We start from the raw sequence: 14,044 nt of genomic DNA, 5'->3' as shown, positions 1-14,044 counted from the left end.
GATTTTCATGTAAGTGTCCTTTATCAGTGGAAGAAAGTGTGCATGAGCATTTCTGACCGCTCTTAGTTCTAAGAGGTTGATATGGAGAGTCCATTCAATGGGGGACCATTTGCCCTGAAGCTTGTGGTTGTTCAGATGGGCTATCTATTATGGATGTGTCCATTGTCAAAAGCAATGTTGCATTTGTGGGCTGGCTTGAACTGTCTCTATGAGAGTGGTCAGGGTGTGAAATCTGTGTCACAGGAGGAATGCTCTCACTTGTACTGCATCAAGATTGGTCCCTATAAACTCCAACTGCTGTACTGGAATCAAGATCAATCTTTTGCATAGATTTGCAAACCCAATTGTGTGAATATATCCATGGTCCTATAGGTGGCCCATAGGACGCTGAAGGAGCGGGCTCTGAGGGGACAGTTGTCCAAGTAAGGGTAAATCACGATCCCGACGGTGCATAGATGAGCCGCTACTACAGAAAGGACCTTGGAGAATACTTTAGGTGTGCAGGAGAGGCTGAAGGGAAGTACTCTGTACTGGTAATGGTCCTGACCAAGGGTAAACCTGAGGAATCGTCTATGGATGGCTGGATCAATATATGGAAGTAGGTGTCCTAGAGGTCGAGGGTCAAGAACCAGTCTTCCTGCTCTAGAGATGGAATAATTACTACAAGTGTGACCATCTTGAATTTTTGTGCCTTCAGGTAACTCGTTTAGTGTTCTTAGATCTAGTATGGCTCTCCAACCTCCTTTTCTCTTGGGAATTAGGAAATATTGGAAATAAAAGCCTTTGTCTCTGAAGCATACAGGAATGGGTTCTATGGCTCCTAAGAATAGTAGGTGATCTATTTCCTCTCTTTACAGTCTCGTGAGAAAGGTCCCTGAAGAGGGATGGTGAGGGAGGGTGGTGACGTATGATCTCCAAAACCCATCTGTTGGAAGCTAGTATTCCCAGTGTTGGAGGAAAAGAGCGAGGTGACATCCAAAGGGATGTGAAAGCTTGGTAGGCTGCAGCTGAAGTTGTGGGGAGTGGTCTCTAAGGCCCTCAACCAAGGCATTCAAACTGGTGTTTTGAGGTCTAGGGCTGAGATGCTAAGGATTGAGTGGTGATGGTTTATGCCTTTGAATTCTAGGCTTCTATATCGCTGTGGCTCATAGTAACGCTGTGGTGACAGGTATTGGGGCGGTCGGGATCTATAGGATGATGGAGGACTGAATTTCTATTTCTGTCCTGGTGTGTAGATCCCTAGTGAGCGCAGTGTGGCCTAGAGTCCTTAAGAGTATGGAGTGAGGCATTGGTCTTGTCTTTAAAAAGTTTGGAGCCCACAAAAGGGAGCTCCTCGACCGTCATTTGTACCTCTTTCGGCAGTCCTGAGAGTGTAACCACGACGCCCATCACATCGCCACCACCGTCGATACCAAGCGGGCTGCTGTTTCCGCAGCATCTAGTGTGGTCTGGAGCACTGTGCTTGTTACTAACTGACCCTCATGTATGATTGCTTGAAACTGTTTCCATTGTGCGTCTAGCAAATGGTCAATAAATGTATTAAGCTTAGCATAGTTGATGTGGTTGTACTTCCCCATTAAAGCTTGATAATTTGCAATCCTGAATTGCAAAGTTGCTGAGGAGTATCCCTCCCTACCAAATAAATCAACTCTTTTCCAGTCTCTGTCATAATGAGTGGATTTAGTATGATGCTGTTGGCCACGGGAATTCACAATATCCACAATGATGGAGTTAGGTGGAGGGTGTGAAAAAAGGAATTCTGCATCCTTGGAGGACACACAGCACTTTTTATTAGCCCTTTTACATGTTTGTAAGGTAGAGGTTGGCATTTGGCAAATGACCTTTGCAGGATCTAGAAGTGCCTCACTGACTGGGAGGGCAAGTCTTCAGGAGGAAAAGGAGGTGTACAATATATCCACTAACTTATAGTGGGTATCTTTCACTTCCACCAGCAGAATCTTGCTGGAGGATTCTCTGCTCCTTGAAGTCTTTAAACCATGATTTGAGGACTTCAATAGCTCAGACATAGGTGAGAGGTTTATCGCAGAAGTGGGTGGGTGAGATTCTGTGGCCTGCATTGTGCAGGAGGTCAGACTAGATGATCATAATGGTCCCTTCTGACCTTAATATCTATGAATCTGTAGTGTGTCTACCACTCTTTTTGTGGGATCTTGAAATAGTTTAAAATTATCCACCATGGATGGTGGAGGAGGCATCACCACCTCGTTTGGGGAGAAGGAGGAGATATTCACTGGTGGTGTAACCTCCTCCTCTAGCCTGGCCTCTTGCTCCTCAAAAGTTTCTTGAGGTTCTGGGGCTCTAGATACAGAAGCTGAAGAAGACAGTCTTATCAATTCTTGGTAGGAAACACCAAATGTCCAAGAAGTAGGATGCCTGTGGGCTGCCCATGGGTCCCAGTATGGCCACTGGGGTGATGGAAAGGGCATGGGTAGTGGTTCCCAGGGGCAGCCATATCAGGAGAATTGAGGCTCAGAACAAGGGTATAATGGGGAGTGCCCTGGTTGATGCAGAGATGGCCCACGGTGTGAAGGCTGTGAGAGGATATCACCTTGGTCACTACCTGAGTCCTCGTTGTATAGCGGCGGAGTAGACAAGGAGACTGGAATTGAACACCCCATCACTGGTGGTGACTGCAGGGATCAAGATGGGCTTGCTACCAGGGCCCTGGTACCAAGCAGCAGGGACTCTGGAGTCTCAGCCACCATGACATCACTAGAAAAAGGAAACTCCCATGGCACCGCAGTGTGATTGGTACTGACAGGGCTCGTCTGTGTTGACTCACTGGTGCCGACTTGCCGGTACCGAGAAAATTGGTGGAGATCTTGAGCGAGATGATCGGCCCAACAGGGGTTATTTGAAAGTAGTTGGCACCGTAGGTTTCCACTTTGGTACCATCATCACAGAGATGGTATGGTCTTTGCTCTTGCCTTTGACGGGCAATACTGCTGCTTCAGAGCCTGTGCCCTTCAGGTCTTTAGGCTTATAGGCAGTGTCTGCACCAAAGGACCTATCTGACCTATGGTACCGTTTTTCAGAGCTGTTTGTGCCGCCAGTGCAGAGGTGACCAATCATGCCATGGATCTCCTTTAGCTGGTCAAGAGCTCAGTTTGAAGGCTTGCAGCCCTCTTTCTGGAGACTTTGCGAGGGTAGTCAGAAGATTTCCTCCTCGTCTCTCTCTCAGAAGTTGAAGAGTCCGGGGACGACCTTTACCATGGAAGGGATTCAGGACTGGGGTCAGATGTCAATTTAAGAGCACCGTCCATGAGGAGGGGTTTCAACTTTAATCCCAGTTCTTTTTGGATATAACCTTCAATTGTTGGCAGAAGGTGCACTTCTACGGAATGTGAGCCTTTCTGAGGCTCCGAACGCCACAATAGTGTCCATCTGTAACTGGTACTGCTCCCTACAGGAGAGGCATTGCTTAAACACAGGAGAACTGGGCATGCCCCTTACTGAGGGCAATTCCCAGACAGGGGAAAAAGGGGGAAAACAGGGATAAAGAAATTTTATTTTTTTTAATTGGGGGGGGGGGGGGGAGAACCTAACAGAAACCCTAAACGCTAAGAAAAAGAAATGGAAACTCTAATAGGAGCTAGGAAAGTGAACTCTAAAACTCTGAGGAAAGAGAAAGTGGACTGCTATGTGCTCTGTCTCTGACCATGCGCGGTTGAGAAGGAAACGAGGACAGTTCGCCCCTCCAGCATGAGTTAGCCTTGAGGCAGAGCACGAGGGAGGGAGAGGGCATGTATGGGCCAAACAGACACTGTTATCTAAAATCTGTGACCAAAGGTGCAGGGACGCAGACACACCTACAGTGGAACACCCATATGGACACTACTGGAAGTAGTTTAAAGTTCTAGAAAGACTTGGCTTTTCTAGAGCATTACCATCTATTGATAATGGAGATTTAAAACACAGGCTGCTTCCATGAAATGGTGGCTGAGAAAACTGTTTGTGACTCCTTTGCAAACTGATGAAACCGAATCAAAGAAAGTATTAAAATTTACCTTGGAGACCAGTACAGAGAAAATTAGACTGAACCAAAAGGTCCTAAGTGCTGAGGTTCCTGCCAGCACCCAGATGCCTTTTGATGCTTTTATGCTCAGAAGAACTGTTAAGAATGCTGTTGCCAAAGTGACTTGCAGAGCAGACAACAATACCAATTGTAATCAATGAAACACAGCTGTTCCCAATACTAAGGAAGGTTGAATGGCAACTAATACTGATATCATACTGAAAGTTATCAGTACACGTAGGACTCAAATGCTGAACAATTAATGCCTGTCCAAACACAGATTGCATAGTACTACACTATAAGTATTTGTGGCTTTGGTACTTCAATGGCTGCTCAACACAGTCTGGAAGAATAGCTCACAACAGGTAATTAATGCTTTTAGCTCCTATTGGATGACAGAGACTGGCCAAAGAATTCATAGGAAATCAAACTAGGATATATTCATAGACTGCCCTTGCAGATTTGATGGAGACCAGGATTTCAGCACGTGGAGAAATCAGACTGAAGTAACATTAAGCCACTATTTGACTTGGAATAATGAAGGCGATAGGACAAGTAAAGGGGGTGGGGGGGGGGGGGGGGACTCTTCAATCTCCCTCTACCTCCAAAGGGCCATCTATTTGATTTGGATTAAAATGGATTTCTTTAAAACACAAACCCCTTCTAAACAGAACCAGACCAGTGCCATGGCTTGAGCAACTTTGAAAAATTACAATAAGTTGCCAAGACCTCATTAAACATTGCTATACCTTTTCCTATATTTCCTTTCCCATCCTTACCCATTAAGAGAGAATTGCATGTAAAAAGACTTTCACTTTCAAGATAACCTACCTCATTCTAGAGCAGTGGTTCTCAAACTTTTGTATTGGTGACCCCTTTCACAGAACTAGCCCCTGAATGCAACCCCCCCCCCCATAAATTAAAAACACTTTTTTTATATTTAGCATGATTATAAATGCTGAAGGTGAAGCGGGGCTTGGGGTGGAGGCTGACAGCACACAACCCCCCCATGTAATAATCTCATGACCCTCTGAGGGGTCCCGACCCCCAGTTTGAGAACCACTGTGCTACAGTCATGCAGCAGTGAATACAGAGGCACACATACATTTAAAGCACACCAATAAGTCGACTCTTCACATTTATTCACGGCACTAGAGTTAGATTGCAAGCTTGTTGGGGGCAAGCATCATATTTTTGTTATATGTTTTTACAGCGCTTTGCACAATGGGGTCCTGATCTCTGACTGGGGTCCATAGACACAATACAAAGAAATACAATAATAGTTTTCCAATGCACCAGGAAATGCCAAGATAGGAAAAATACAGAAAAAGTATGCCACTACCCTGAATTACTTCCACAGTGTTGGAATGCAATATTGCAAGCATGCCACCATATCTTTGGCCACCACCTAAGCAGAGTCAGGCAGCATCACTACTTGAACAGGAGAGGCCAAGATACAGGTGTTGTGGGAGGTAGTGCTGATGTTTCAAATAGATGGGACTTCTAGATGGTACTGAAGCAATGTCCCCAGCATAGTGGTTTAGGGGCACTGTCCTGTTGGACATGCCAACTTTTGGAAGAGACATAAAACTGAACCCCTGTGATATTCTTGTTTGGGTATTTACATTCTGCCTACAATACCTACATTTCTCTTGGAACATCAACTGGATATGACACTTATCTACATTCTTTTGAAAATTGATATATACTACTGTAGTGTGCAGTTAAAGCTGCTATGTTCCACTCTAGAGGTGGATGTGTCAGAATGTTGTTTGCAACGGTGCCTTTATACAATAGCTTATAAAGGGATCCTTGGGGGTGAAAAGGTACTATTTTCTCTGAAAGGATCATGGACGAAGTCACAAGATATATGAGAGAAAAACATCTACTCAAACGCAGTGCACAGACTTGCGCTGACTGTATAGGGGTGAATTTCACCCATGATGAATATCTTCTTAAGTACCAGTAAGGAGAAAGGAAATACAGAGTGAGCATAGGACAGTTTAAAGGGATTTAACTGGCCTTTGCTTCAAGTTTGGCAAGTGGTCTGTTAAGCAGATTTTTGATTTACACAGCAGCAAAAAGTAATTAAATTCTTAGGATTACAATTGCTTCTCTGACCAAGTGTTATTTAGCTTTAAACTATTTTTTTTAAAAAATTAGGCTTTTCATGCAATACAGTTTTTTTTTTTTTTTTTTTTTTTTTTTTTTTAAAGTGGAGTAGTCAATTTAACGTTTTAGTGAAAACTTTTTAAACCCATCAAGAGATTTACATATGAAAAACCAGCTACTGAGCAGGAAAAAAGGTATATTTCAAAACTTTATTTTATAATATTGTAAATGCCTCCTTTTGAGTGAAACTTTTTTTTTTTTTTTTTTAATTAGAACACCTCACTTTGCAAGCGTAAAGGCACAGAACAGAAGCTACTGTAATTGTTGTTTTAATGGGGAGAGTCTAAAATTCTTACCTGTAAATGAAGTATTTTAGATTCATTATTCCGCAGCATTTCCTTCTGTCTTTCAATTTCTATTTCAAAGCTACAAATCTGATTATGTAAAGTTTGTATACTCTTGTTCTTTTCCAAACTTTCATTCTGGAGCATGGCCACCTGGAAAAAATTCTACAATTACTCCTGCCAAAACTTGTGAAAAATACCTGCAACTTCATTTTTTAAAACTGTCCTAGAGATTTCCCCTTAAGCTCAGAAGAGAGATCCTAGCAAAATCTCTCTCCATGGCTAAAATACTACCAGAAAAATCTGAAGTTTCTAATAATTTTTTCCCCACTCCCACAGTGCTGTACTGATACAACCTGGCCTAATAAATGAGAAAAGGCGATATGCAAAAGCAGCAATAAATCTTACTTCTAAACACAACTGTTTATGTGGGTCACTATTTAATAGGTTAGTGTCCAGGCTTTCGCCTCACTCCTCGACACGGAGGTGGTTAGACATACAGAGGAAGCAACCTATTTAGTTCCAGACTGGGGTTGGCGATACTAATATTGCTTAAAGAGAAATGCCAAAGAAAAGTAGCACTGAAAAGGCCTATGTAGGAAGGAGGAAGATTAGTAAATTCTACTCTCTCAATCTAAGTCCTAATTTAAATGAGCTCACTAACTATGGTAATTGTGTGGCAATGGATGGCTGTGTACCAAAGAAAGGTGGTCAAAGCAGCTTAACTAATATTACTGTAGATAGAATCTGTGCAGTCCAGAGCAAACCCAAAAGCGTCTACTAGCACCCAAAGAGACAAAGAGGATGCACAGAGTGTTAGTGATGATATTCTTTTTCTGTATGGGCACACCTTTTCATAAATATTATTTGTTTGTGACTGGTTTTCATTTTAAGCCATCAGCCATGTTATTGGAATACTATGTGGAACATCTATCAGGAGCCACAAGGAGCGTATAAAAGAGTGTAAGCAATCTATTCATCACTACTTTTGTTGCTTGCATGTGTTACACTTTTACACAATTTCCTTCTGGCAAGAAGTATGCATGAGCTATAGGAGACAGTCAAGGTGGGTGAGGTAAATTCCTGGGACCATCATGGCTACAATTACACTGCATATATTATCTATATGTTATTCAACAGTACAACAAAGTATCTGACATCTAGACAATGTTGGACTCATTACATCTCAGCATTGCTTCTGATAGACAGACAATACGAAACACCATTTTTGATCCAATTAAATAAATGTGGAAGTTCCTCTTTCAGACTAATTATTTTACACCGCATTCAAACAATAAAACTAAAAAACCCCAAGACAACCTCTAGTGCTTCTCAGGTTCAGACACCCTTGACTTATACCATAAGGTGGCCATGACTCTTGGTGCCCCACCACTTCTGCTGTTTTAAAACCTTGTTTCAGTATTTTCCGCTGTTGTCACTTCACTGCCAGGCCCAGAGTCAAGAACTAGATCTTTACAAGGCAAGATAAGAAAAAATGATTTCCATTCCCACAAAATGGAACAGTCGCTGAAGACCCATACAAATTAACAGTGCTCAACAGCACTGAAATCTTAAGGGGACAAGATCCCACCCAACAGGTATGCATGTTGGAACGAGATCCTGTACCACATTTCTACAAGGACACAAGAAGGCCTAGTAGAAATAAGGCATGAAGCGGATTTTTTCTCCTTACATTACAGAGAGAGAAAACTGCCAGTCACTGAAGGAAAGCATGCCCAGTGTACCGGCGATAGTTTTCAAGAACAGTTTAACCATGTGAAAGTTTGCCTTCCACATAAATCAGACCTTCTGGGTAGCTACTCTAATTTGTGCATCCAACTTTTCCTTAATGAATCAGAGTTCTTGACTTAATAGTGACATTTCCATTCCCTTTCTTTCATTATTTCCTCTCCATACCCCCTGATCACAAGCCTGTTGCACTTGTGCTGCTGGTATTGTATTTCCATTTTTATGTAAGTTACAGATATGCCCTGTCTTGTACTGAGATTTTCCATACAGTTTACAGGGCCATATCCTGCAGTCCTTAGTCAGACAAACCTCTCATTACACCAAATGTAATCTGAAAGTAACTCATGCATGAACAGAGATAAATAAATATACAGGATTCAAATTTCATTTGGCTTGTGCCTTTTGAATTTGAGTATATCAATTTTAAAATAAGGGAGCACAAAAAGAAACAAAACTATTATCAGTATTTTACGTACTGTACCTGAAATCAAGAATCATGAATTTTCTTCACTTACTAGTCATATTTCAATGTTACAGTGCATGCTATTTTGCTGTCTTCCAAAAGCATTTAATCAATTAAGGTATTATTTTATTATTTCAGAATTCTATTATGGGAAACCAATTCACGCTCCCAAATAAGAAATGAAAACAGTTCTCATTCCTTACAAGATTGGATTAGTTATCTCCACATTTAGATCACATGACATGGCTTTTGTATTTAAGCATACATAGCACGATTTATTAGAGAAGCTACAAAATTTGAATTGAGTCACAATTCCCAGCATCCCAAAATTCCAGGGTATTCTGATTCAGGCTTCTAGTTTGTCCCACTACAAAGAAAGACTCAGATCATGAAATTCAGATTCCCTACTACCAAACTTTTGATTTAAATTTGTTTAATCTCTTTACTTTTTGTCAACAGCAATATTCACTTACTGAGGTGATCATTTAGCAAATGCTTTGGAAGGGACTATATACAGCAAGCCTGAAGGTTTTCAGTTTGTACACCACTTAGGTGTTCTGTGTCATCAAAGAATCATCCTGAATGGGAGCAGTTAACTTCTTTTATTTCCTTCCATTCAAATCCAGTTAAGTACATAGGATGAAATTCTGGCCTCTCTGAGCTCAGTGGCTAAACTTCCATTGGCTTCAGTGAGGCCAGGATTTCACCTATATTCTTCAGCAGAAGTTCCTTCTCTGCCCTAACGCATTCAGTGCCATGAGTTAGTGTCCTCTCCTTCCAGTTAAAGTAAGTCACAATCCATTTTATTACACCTCTCGACAATAAAATCACTGACATGTGATATGTGGTTAGCTATTCTGGTAACTTGGCACTGTCCTGGGATTTCCAGTGATTCAACTCATTTATTATGTATAGGAAGAAGTTTACAAAGCAGGAAGTGCAAAAAGACAACAGTGATAAGCAATTATGTCCTAAGACTGAAAAAAAATTGCACGGAGGCATTTATTTTCTTACCACTAAAAAAAGAAAAAGATACAGAATTGCTCAACCGTTTTTAAATGATACAGCACATATCAGGGCAATTGCAATTCTTTTAAAGTGCAGTATGGAAAATAAGAAAAATATACTGTAAGTCACAGGGAAGAGGCTCTCTTTAATTATGTAAAATAAATTTTATAGCTTGACTCAAATTAGCAAAAAAGGAAATAAGAATATGAACCTGTATTTGTTAAAGCTGAAACATTTACAGCACCTACACTACCACTAAATTATGGGAATTTCTTCTTAGATTTGAAGGTGATGGTAAACTGAGATGATGTTCTCCTCTCCAGTGAAACTAAAATTTACACACAGAAATATACCTGAATCAAAGCACACTAGAATCCTCCTGCGCAAAAGAAACTGATTTCTAGTTGGGCTCTGAAGAAAAATGCTAGCACAACAGGGAAATTGCTCTCCATATAGTTCAGTGAACTCTGGCAAATAAACTTCTGTAGACTGACTAAAGTCATAGGCTTACATATCCATTTGCCAGAGGGCTCTCATCTGGATTGCTTTCACCTTTCTCTTACTTTAATATATGCCTTCACATAATTCACTCCCACTCAAAGGCAGGCTAAAGAGGCTCCAGACTTTTCTACTTTTAGGTTTAGGAGAATTTGTTAAGAAACATCGGATTAAAAAAAAAAAAAAAAAGGGAGTGCTTGTGGCACCTTAGAGACTAACAAATTTATTTGAGCATAAGCTTTCGTGAGCTACAGCTCACTTCATCGGATGCATACAGTGGAAAATAAAGTGGGGAGATTTATATACACAGAGAACATGAAACCATGGGTGTTACCATACACACTGTATCGAGAGTGATCATTTAAGGTGAGAGATTACCAACAGGAGAGCGGGGGCAGGGGGGACCTTTTGTAGTGATAATCAAGGTGGGCCATTTCCAGCAGTTGACAAGAACGTCTGAGGAACAGTGGGGGGGAGGGGTGGAATAAACATGGGGAAATAGTTTTACTTTGTGTAATGACCCATCCACTCCCAGTCTCTATTCAAGCCTAAGTTAATTGTATCCAGTTTGCAAATTAATTCCAATTCAGCAGTCTCTTGTTGGAGTCTGTTTTTGACATTTTTAGGTCTGTAATCAAGTGACCAAAGAGACTGAAGTGTTCTCCAACTGGTTTTTGAATGTTATAATTCTTGATGTCTGATTTGTGTCTATTTATTCTTTTACGTAGAGACTGTCCATGGCAGAGGGGCAATAGACCGCTATTCCTACCTACATGCCTCCAGCTTTTATCCAGACCACACCACACGATCCATTGTCTACAGCCAAGCTCTACGATACAACCGCATTTGCTCCAACCCCTCAGACAGAGACAAACACCTACAAGATCTCTATCAAGCATTCTTACAACCACAATACCCACCTGCTGAAGTGAAGAAACAGACTGACAGAGCCAGAAGAGTACCCAAAAGTCACCTACTACAGGACAGGCCCAACGAAGAAAATAAGAGAACGCCACTAGCCATCATCTTCAGCCCCCAACTAAAACCTCTCCAATGCTCTCCTGCTGGTAATATCTCACCTTAAGTCTCGTTACAGTGTGTACGGTAACACCCATTGCTTCATGTTTTCTACGGATATAAATCTCCCCACTGTATTTTCCACTGAATGCATCCGATGAAGTGAGCTGTAGCTCACGAAAACTTATGCTCAAATAAATTTGTTAGTCTCTAAGGTGCCACAAGTACTACTTTTCTTTTTGCCAATACAGACTAACACGGCTGCTACTCTGAAACCATCGGATTAAAAGTAATTCAGTATTTGGTTAAGCCATCAAAATAATGTTTTTATTTAAAACACTGACCCTCTTAAGACCTGTCATTTTAAAATGGGTTGCCTCATTTCACTATTGATTGGGAGCAGCATTGACACATATTTTGAAGTCATAGCCTATGAAAGGCCTGCTTTAAATGCTCTAAATTAAGTCATTCAAAGGACTTGAAGCTGTTAGTGAGGTGATCTGCCGCATCTGGTCTCCCAATAAATTCCCCTAAGTCCCCAAAACTCTTTTAAAGACAAGAGTTCCAAGTGAGCATTGCACAATGAGAACTTAGTTAGATCCAGCATCAGAACAGAAACCAGCCTGCCTGAGAGTAACACAGAATGTCAATTAATAAAAGTCTCTTCAGGCCAAGAAGCTTGGAGAGCTCTTGATAAATTTAAAATAAAAATGAAGCCGGTTCAGTATGTGGATTTTTCCAGGATCTGATCTCCAGAAAAATACACAGGTAGATGCAGCTCCTAACACTGCAGTACTTTTCCTAACCGTCTCTTTCATAAGAAAAAGTAATTGAAGGAGAAATTTAATGTCAGCTGGTTTGATAACTTAAATATTAAAATACTAAATTCATAGCAACACGTGAATAAAAATTACATATTTACTCGTGAAGCCAATTTTCTTCTTTTATTGTAATAAAATTGATGTTACACTGACTCATTTTACCGCTTTTTGAGCCTACTAGTGGTTTAGCTGTATTTCCAAACAGCTTCTGAACAAAAGTGTTTTCCTCTATTTTTATAGAATTTAAAAAAATTAATGAAAATTAAAGTGAATAGAAGATATACCTTATTTTCTAGAGAATTACTCCATTCTTTCAATAAATTTACATGCTGCACTGCTGAGCTGGCTTCATGTGCTTTAATTTGCTGATTTGTTCCCTGTGACAACAAAGAATTTATACATTTTAGCCAATTTCACTTTTTTTAAAAAACCAATAATATAACACAAGACTATAAAACCAGCACTACATATATTTTGGTACACAGATGTACTTTATAAAAAATATAAATAGAGCGGAAATCTACTTGGGAACTTATGAAAGAAGTGAGAGATACATTTAAAAACAAGTGTTTTATCCAACTGCTGTATATTTCCATTGTACTTATTTATCAGAGGAAACAAAAGTGGAGAAAAGATTTACAAAATGAATTGTTTAGAACCATCCCTAGAAACTTTTATAATAAAGAAATCAGAAAACAAGTCACATAACTCAAACATCTGATTCCACAAATAATAGCTTTAACCATTTTATAAATTACTGTAAAGTTTCCATTGATGTGAATATGAAAGAAAAACAGTTAATGTACATTTATCATCACTGGAAACTGCCAACTTTGTAGAATCTGTCAACTAAAATAGTTTACAGTGGCTAATTTGCCATTATAGAAAGTTAGCAAGACACATCCATTGTTGCTTTATGATGTTCAGATTTCCTGCACCTTCACAATCTGCAAATGTTGGTACAAATAACCACTGTAAGTTTACAAAACACACATAGATAATATACAGAGTACATAAGATGCAGATCATGTTACCTTCTACTTCACACTATACTTCAGCAAATATTTTGCAAAGCATTTTATATCTGTTTAGATGCTAGATATGTTGCAAGCAACTGGAAAAGCTTCAATGATCTTCAATGTATATACTCTATATAAAATATTCAAAAATATATATGTGGATATATGTACATATATACACACATATACATACATAAAAAGAATGAACAGTGATACATAAGACATAACAGTGGGCAGTGCTACACCATTAATTATTTCTACAGTTGAGAGAGGAACTGTACTTTCTGTGTTTAAATTGTTGAATGCTTTCTTTTTTACACTGGCAGAATATTAAGGGACTGATCAAAAGTCCTTTGACGTTAATGGGAAAAGACTCTCACTGACTTCAATGAGACTTAAAACAAGCCTTGAGATATCAATGGGAAAGAAGGTTTATAGGAGTGTTGCACAGAGATTGCACATGTACACAAAAATCTAGTTTCATAGGTCACAGTGAGCTTCAAAATTATGGCATTTAATTTGATAAATTCCGTTTTTCCTGTCAGCAGCTTTTAAATTTTTACTGTAAAACTGTCAGAATTCGCTGACACTCTCAGATGCATGGTATGAAAAGTAAGATATTGCAAATATGGAAATAACAGTGTTGAAACTACACAAAGTTTTTTCTTACTTTGTGGTGACTTCTAGGATTTAATCTGCAATTTTTATTAATTCTATGCTGTGGTTTGACTATGCACCTATAGGCACATACACATATATACAAATGTATATATGAATGTACATAAAACAAACATTCTAAGTGGGCCAACCTATTTTTAATCATATCGTATATATTCACAGGCGCAAACAGAAGAAATTAAACAAATTTAATTTGGGAAAAAATTAAATAACTTCCATAGAACAGCTGAAATTACTAGACAGCTTGTGGAGAGAAAAAAAATGACTATTTTTCTCTTATTTCAAAGAAGAGAAAAGTT

General features: G+C 39.7%; 1 protein-coding gene across 15 annotated transcripts in view; it reads right to left on the bottom strand.

The window, feature by feature from the left end:
• The window catches only part of TRAF3 (TNF receptor associated factor 3), an 87,804-nt gene that overhangs the window by 14,311 nt on the left and 59,449 nt on the right, over positions 1-14,044 (bottom strand). For all 15 annotated transcript variants that reach the window (XM_037900995.2, XM_037900991.2, XM_043548197.1 and 12 more), the window contains 2 exons: positions 12,333-12,425; positions 6,505-6,645 (listed from right to left, as the gene is read on the bottom strand). In XM_037900995.2, the coding sequence (XP_037756923.1) occupies positions 6,505-6,645; positions 12,333-12,425 (234 nt within the window). The remainder of the gene's footprint in view (positions 1-6,504; positions 6,646-12,332; positions 12,426-14,044) is intronic.

This window comes from Chelonia mydas, chromosome 6 (assembly GCF_015237465.2).
Source record: "Chelonia mydas isolate rCheMyd1 chromosome 6, rCheMyd1.pri.v2, whole genome shotgun sequence".
Taxonomy (NCBI): Eukaryota; Metazoa; Chordata; order Testudines; family Cheloniidae; genus Chelonia; species Chelonia mydas.
Note: the sequence above shows the minus strand (reverse complement) of the source record. Positions and strands in the feature narration are given on the sequence as shown.